The 7764-nt window shown below is 40.4% G+C and overlaps 1 protein-coding gene and 1 pseudogene across 1 annotated transcript in view; both read right to left on the bottom strand.

Moving 5' to 3' along the window:
* The window catches only part of LOC102858390 (cytochrome P450 2C26-like), a 54464-nt gene extending 47100 nt beyond the window's left edge, over nucleotides 1–7364 (bottom strand). Inside the window, exons 1-3 of the mRNA XM_006880212.1 lie at nucleotides 7200–7364; nucleotides 1146–1308; nucleotides 867–1016 (exon numbers count right to left, since the gene is read on the bottom strand). Of these exons, the coding sequence (XP_006880274.1) occupies nucleotides 867–1016; nucleotides 1146–1308; nucleotides 7200–7364 (478 nt within the window). The remainder of the gene's footprint in view (nucleotides 1–866; nucleotides 1017–1145; nucleotides 1309–7199) is intronic.
* Nucleotides 4186–6048, bottom strand: LOC102866377 (annotated as a pseudogene).
* Nucleotides 7365–7764: the final 400 nt, after the last annotated feature.

The following is a 7764-nucleotide window of genomic DNA, read 5'->3' as shown; positions in this document are numbered from 1 at the left end:
CTGCAGTGGGCTCAACTGTGTAAGGAAGTGAAAAGATGGCACAGAATAGAACATGGTTCAGATCCACTGTTCATGGGGTTGCTAGAAGTCTTACTCTAGAAGACTTGACAGCACATAACAACAACCAAGTTTTGCAACCTGAAATCAATTACCATGCAATCAAGATTTTTAGTAATAATAGGTGGCTGGAATGCAAAAGTTGGAGGCAAAGAAGGACTAGTAGTTGGAGTCTTGGTAACAGAAATGAAGCCAGAGATGCAGCAATTAAATTTCATACAGCCAATGAATTATGCATTGCAAATATCTTTAAAAAAAAAAACAACACACACACACAAAAAAACCCCACAAATGTTAACTCTACACATGGACCTCCTCTATGGACTACTCAGGGATCAGGTTGACTACGTTTGTGGATAGAATTATCAGAGAATAAATCTTTTCTCTCTAGAGAAAGTGTTGTAGGCCACATGTAGGGAAACTCATTACCGCTCTTTTATTTGGGCTTTCGTGGGAGTTAAGGAAGAGTTGCTTTCCACATTTAACCCTTTTATAGCTATTTAGTTTATCTGATTATGGATAATGTTTGCATAATTCCACTTCATATCTTTTATTTGAGGGGAACACAATTGGATCCACGCCATGGCCCAATGACACAGCTGAGTATCTTCGTTCAGGAAGCATGCGAGTGTAGTGAGTGCCTTTGGGAATTTGTCAGACAACTAGGTTTGCTGACTCATGGAAGTAAATCCAAGAGTCTTTGGACTCAGATTTTTTGCTGAAGTCAGTTGCTTTGGGGAAATTAAAACTGCTGATAGAAAAGAGAGTGGTCTGTTAAGGTGAGAGATACTGAATAAAGAATCACCTACCATTGGTTTTTCTCAGTTCCTCAACGAGAGTTCGGGCTTCCTGTTGAACACGTTCCTCAATGCTTCTCTTGCCCATTCCGAAATTCCGCAGAGTCATGAGAGAGAAGCGTCTGATGTTTTTCCATGTCTTTCCATTGCTGAAAACGATTCCTGTCAAAACGGGTAACAGAGAGAAGAACAGAGATCTTGGGCAAGAAAGTGGACACTTGGGTAATTATCAGGCTAGCCCTTCAACCTCTGTTGGGCACTGCTTGCCGTTTCTACTACACACACACATACCACCGTTTTTATTAGTTCTTTCAGCCACTGGGAAATGGCCTCTTCCAGAAAAGTCCTCTCCTTGATCCAACAAAGCTTCTTTCACTGCTTCATAGCCATGCAAAACCACTCTGGGTTTCATGCCAAAATATATAGTGAACACAGGGCCATAGGTTTCTGAGAACTGGGAAAAAGAAGGGAGATGCAATTTTAGTAAAAGATGTAAGTCTTTGTTCTATATATTGTACAAAATTTACATTGATAATGTTATTATATTGTTAATGTTTCATTTTGATACACAAAACTTCAAATATTTTTCAATATTATTCACATGTTTGATCTTTCTCTCTCATTGCTGTTATGTGAGAACTGACTCATAGCTCAGAAGCTATAAATCCACTGGAGATGGCCCATCTTTCTCCTGTGGAGCAACTGGTGTATTTGAACTACCTGCCTTTGGGTTGCCAGTGCACTCCCTACCTACTAAGTCACCAGAGTATAAGTAGGCTACATACACTTTTTATTTTTATACCATTGTTTCTGCGTTGCCCTGCATATTAGTTAGGGAGCTTTAGCAGCCTAGTGGCAAGAAGCTCTGCTGCAATCCTGAAGGCACATGGTTCAAATCCACCAGTTCCTCTGCGGGAGAAGGACTAGCAATCTCCTCTCATGCTATTAACTGCCTCTGAAAACTCACCAGAAGGTCAACTATGGGTTAGTTCCAACTCAGTGGTACACAACAACAACAACAGCATATTAGTTAATGATCTCTGGGAAATATTTACAAATAGTGTTGAAAGTAAAACTCACTGCTAGTCAGTCAATTGAGGCTCATAGTGACCTTTAAGCAGAGTAGACCTACTCTGCAGGCTTTTCGCGGGCTATAAATCTTTATGGAAGAAGACTGAACTTTCTTTCATGGACATTAGCAGTCACACATTTTAACCACCACCCAAACAGGGATTTCAATGTGCCAGGTAATAAACTGTGCACTTGGTCTTCACATTATTGCAGCTAATCGTTACTCCAATGTTGTTGTTAAGTGTCATCAAGTCGTAGATAACTCATAGCAACCTTATAAACAAAAGACTTGAACACTTGTATAACTTTGGTAATTTCTCTATGTTCATAATTTCCAGAAGCTAGCCCTTTCGGAAGTGGATGCCACTTCTGCTTCCAAGCTTGATTTAATTGGGAAGATCTACCAAACACTGTCAACCATGGGTAACCATTATCACATTTGGCACATCAGTGTCACAGTGTTTAGCATCACAGCAACCACGAGTTACCTCTGTACAGCAATGCACAGACCAGTGCTATACCACTTAGAAGAATGTTTGAAAAAAAAAAAAAAATTAAACCAGGCCTGAAGGCTACAGATTAAAATCACCCATCATGGGCTTGGTAGCATAACTTTCTGTCCACTTCCACTAGGCCAACATAGCTCTCTCTATGTTGTCATTGTTATTATTGTTAAACACTAATGGGTTTTTAACTAGAAGGCCTTATCACATCACCCCACTCCCCTTAGCAAATCAACTTTCCACTCTACAGGTCACCCATCTTGGCCCACAAGCTTCTGTAGAACCCAACTCCTATAAACAGCTTTCAAAACGGATTCCAACCCCATGCTGGCAACCAAAAGGGTATTTAACTAGGAGGCCTTAGCACCTTGCCTAACTCCCCTTAGCAAATCAATGCCAATACACTGGAAATTTTCTTAACATTTGTACTAGTTTATTTACAAAATTTGTATACGCTGTTTGTCTGGCCAGACTCTTCCAATTTTCCTCACTTCCCCACCAAATTTGTACAACCCCATGATTAATCCCCACACCTGCACATCCTCACTGCTCTGCTTCCACTCCACCCTCATGTTCTTGTGATGGTGAATAATGCTGCTATGAACATTGGCATATAAATCTCTCTTTGTGCCTCACTTCTCATTTTCTCAGGGTATATTCCAAGCAGTGGAGTAGCTGGGTCATAAGGAATTTCTACATTCAACTTTCTAAGGAAGTGCAAAACTGCCTTCCAGAATGGTTGACCATTTCACAGTCTCACCAACAATATATAAGAGTTCCTATCTCTCCACATTCTCTCCAACATTTATTACTTGCTGTCCTGTAAAACTTTACCACTGTTAACTGGAATGAGATGGTATCTCATTGTGGGTTTTTTCTGTTTGTTTTGTTTTGTTTTAGCATATACCGTTTATTAAAACAAAGCAAGAGAAACAAAGGACATACCTTTTTCAAATTCTTTCTATTTAACACAGCTTTTTAACCAAGAAACAAAACATACAAACGTAAGAAGTATGTACAGGTAGAAAAATTGTACACTCACCAACCAAAAAATGCAACCTTAGTTGAAGTAAAAACGAAAGCGGTGCTTTATAGTTGCTTTAGTTTCCCTAGGGGACGCAAGTCAATGCTTATCAGCCTTCCTCAGAAGAGAACATTTTGATTAATATCAAGGATATTCTTCAGATATAAGAGATAATCTTTGATTAATAATTATACTGCATTGCCATTCCAGGCATTAACAACTCTGTGGCACCTCTAGAAAGAGCGCCTTTGAATTCTAGGAACACACATTAAACTATCCAGCTTCCAAACCGCCCCTTCTCAGCTTTCTCCCTGCACAAGGAACTTGAGTGGTGAAGGTGTCACCACCGGGGAAGTACAACCTTAGTTACATAATTTACTTCACCGTTTGCAGACTTGGCATCAATTACTTACTTCATAATTCCTGCTTAAAGATAACAACATTTTAATAAAATTGGCCAAAAAGCTGGGAGAGACTGTGTCATGGCGCTTGACCGACCACTGAGGTCTGACACAGCTTCATATCACAGCCATGTGAGCGGCCTTTCCTTTGCCCACCCATGGGTTCCAAGATGCACATAAAAGAGGAAACTGCTTAGTCCACTATACAGAGGCTCCCTGCATGTGCAACTCCTGTAGCACTGTCACACGGGGCCGGGTAGGGAGGGGAGAAATCAACTTCATTTCTACCCTTTATTATCAACCTACAGCCAGTCAGCACAGCATCTCTCACGTTACTGCATGGCATTCTTCCTGATGTTTGCAATCAGCCTTCTGCCATGTTCTCTGTGGTCCACAGGCTTCACATCTGTCACTGAGGCCTTGATTTAAGACTCATCATTGTAGGTCTCTAATTTGACTCTTATCCTGAATGTAAAAGACCGAAAGTTGACATTCTGGAAAACTTCGTCAAATGCCTGCTCATTCTTGTCTTTTAATTCTCCCAGTTAAGCTGTGCTCTGTCCAAGCACCGTCTCTGCAGACTCTTGGAAACCTGTGACCCACTGATTCTCCAGAAAGTCTGCAATATTTACTGACCGGATCATGTGGTACTTGAAATTGGGAAATTCATTGTCACACTTCTCACAGCAGTACAATCTGTTCTGCTGATCAGTCACTTTCTTATTGCAGTCCTGAGTTAGGCAGGACTGGTACATATAGTTCTCCTTGCGAAGATAAACCACTGCTGCCACACAGCTAAAATAGTCTGGTTTGTCACCCTGGCCCAGGTTCTCAGATTTGACCTCATATAAAGTCTTCCCATTGGTGTTGCTCCCTCCTGCTCCCCCAGACTTCAGATCAGAGATGGAAACACCATCCAAGGCTTGTCCTTCGGAATCAAACCATCCACAAAGCTTATAGGCCTCTGGGATATCAGGATTCACAATAGCAGTGCTTGAAGACAGGACAGAGAGTCTCCAGCCACCAAAATCAGAAAGTCTGGCTCCTTCAATGGCCATCATGGGTTGTCTAGAACCGTCAAATCTATCAGCATCTTCTCCCCACAGAGTAGCCAACACCACCATCCCCGACAAGTCCATCAAACAGATATTTCTCTTAGAAACTTCTCGGTGGTTAGACTTCACTATGACCTTGGTGGCATCTTCCTTCATAACTCTTGCAGATCCCAATTATGTCGACAATTGAGTCTTTGGGCTTGTTCTCGAGGTCAACAATCCCCGTGAAATCAAACTGAACTGTGGGTAAATGATGATCATCTTCACAGGGCAGGACAGAGGTGTCATTATTGAAGGTCACCTCATAGTCATTTTTAGCTGTTGAAAATTTTTTGTTAGCAGTCTTCAGGGTACCTTTCGAGAAATAATAGACCTTGTTCACTTCAATAAGAGGAAAAAACTTGTCCACTTGCTCATTAAAAGCAGTCACTTGGATTTCACCACTTTCATCAACCACTTCAATAGAGAAGAACTTTCCTTCCCCTCGAGAGTTGCTCCAGGTATGAATTTGACTTTTGTTGGTAGCACGAGCACAAATAGTCTACCTGGACTGGTAAGGGGTGAGGCTGGCAATGGCCACCACTTTGGATGTCTGCGTGCCCCCAGCTGTGCTCACAAGGCTGGTACTTGGTGCTTTTCCAAATGCCTTTGAGGTACCACAAGCATTTGGTACAGTGGACGCCATTCCCGCAATCCCATTCTGTGGCTGGGGTTTGCTGCCTGGTGGGCTGTTGGCTACAACTGGAGTAGAAACGACTTGCTGTTGCTGTTGTCCAAGTCTTTCATTATAGGGCAATGGATTATCAAGCTTCATCCCAACTGCTTCAGCTGATTTCAAAATGTCCAACTCCATCAAAATAACTACTCTCCTTCCATCTTTCAGAGTGTTCATGATACATCGGTTAATCTGGCAAATACAGTTGCTTGACAATCGTTCTTCCTCAACAAGAGGATTCAACTGTGTTGTCAGCATGAAGGAGGATAGAGTGTTCACTCCATCACTCATGAGCAATCGATAACGGGGCGGACTATTCCCTGTAGTAATGGGGTGAACGTTAATGACTTGGAGACAGGTTTCATAGTTGTATCTCCTTGTTGCATTATGGCTGCAACGACCCCCTCGCTCAGGTGCCCAACCATGTTTCCAGCGAGCTAACTCCCGCGCTCAGACTCCGCAGCAGTTGCTACTCCACTCCCCCTCATTGTGGGGTGTTGTTTTTTTTAATTTCTTTTGTAATTAAATTTTATTAATTTTAATGAACATTTGCAGAGATTTTGGATTTCCATTCATTCATTGTTGCACTATTTTCTCCACCACCAACCCCCAGTTCGTTCCTCTTTTTTTTCTTCCCTTGAAAGTCTGTTTTAATTGTCCCATTGCCACAGTGCTTGTCAAAGCCAATTCTGATTAATCTCCTTTGTCAGTGTGTCCTTTGCCGTTCCCTATCACTCCTCCCTGAGACTTCACCCTGATTCATATGGAAAACTGGATGGCATATTCTTAGCTACTTTCTGTTGAAAAGGGATGCTATCGGTTTCAGGGTGAAGATCTTCTCTCACTACTCTAAAGGGCCCCTTTGGCAATAGGAAACACATAGATATTGTGGAAATTGGTTTTGATTTGCATTTCTCTTAAGGCACATTGGGCATATTTTTAAGCATCATTTACAGATAAAGCAATGAGTTTCAGATAAATTTAATTCCAAGTGTCCAACAGCTTAAATAGAAGATCCAAATTTGAACCCTGCATCTGTGCCCGATGCTTATTTTCCAGAGCACTCATTTGGACCAATACCAAGACGACTAACTCAGGATCACCTGCAAATATTTTCTGGTGGAGACTTGATTCAGTGTAATAATTATAAATACTAGAAGTCTGGTTTAGTTTTAAAAAAAAATTACTACAGATGTTTACAAGCTAACCCTGGTTCCTATTTGTAGTTATTACCAACACAGAAAGAGAGCTAGCACCAGGACAGCACACAATAACAAGTAGAAATATTTGTATATTATATATTGTTATGTCCCATTGACTCACCTGAGACCCATAGCAACCCTATGTACATATTGATATAAATATTAATTTATCTTATTTTAAAATATTCTTATTTTGAAAATAAGTTTGAAAATGTATTACTTCATTCTTATATTTCTAAAAAATGACAGGCTTAAGATATCAATAGGAATGGTATAACACATAGAGACTCTTGTTTTATGATGATTTAGCAATACTATATTTCAAGAAAGAAATTTTATTTAAAATTTGTGATTAAATCCTTCTGTATACTTACATCACTTAAAGATTTGCTGATATTCTTAAAATTGATCTGTAGGCTATTTCCAATGATTGGGAGAGGAGTGGGGCCAGGTGGGAGCTTCCCTTTCCCATGGCTCTGTTTCCAGAGTGAAAGGAGAAGCAGGGAGGAGACACACACCAAAACCACAACGAGATCCATTAAGTCTTCTCTTCTTACTTGGGAACAACTGTTTTCCAATTCTGAATTTATATAATACTCTCTGCAGCTGAATTTTTGATTCTAATAAATAAAAGTGGCAGCTGATCAAATAAATTGTTATCATCTCTTCTGAGTGAACTTTGATTCACAAGGATAAAAATTAATTTGTGGTTAGTTCTGAGAGCATTATGCAATCTAAATTGTGCTAACGGAATTAAATGTTGTTGGTTTGGACTCACCTATGAGCTTGACATAAGAAGGATCTGGAAATCAATTTCTGTAAAGATGGCAGCCAACAATACTTTATTGAAACATATTTGGAACATATGGGGTTACCATGAGTCATGATTGTCTCCAGGTCTGTCAGTGTTTCTTATCTTTGTTTTTTTCATCTTCTCCT

Source organism: Elephantulus edwardii, unplaced genomic scaffold (genome assembly GCF_000299155.1).
Source record: "Elephantulus edwardii isolate Elephantulus edwardi_28Jun2011 unplaced genomic scaffold, EleEdw1.0 scaffold00006, whole genome shotgun sequence".
Classification (NCBI taxonomy): Eukaryota; Metazoa; Chordata; class Mammalia; order Macroscelidea; family Macroscelididae; genus Elephantulus; species Elephantulus edwardii.
The sequence above is the reverse complement of the archived record's forward strand: the minus strand, read 5'-3'. Positions and strand labels throughout refer to the sequence as shown.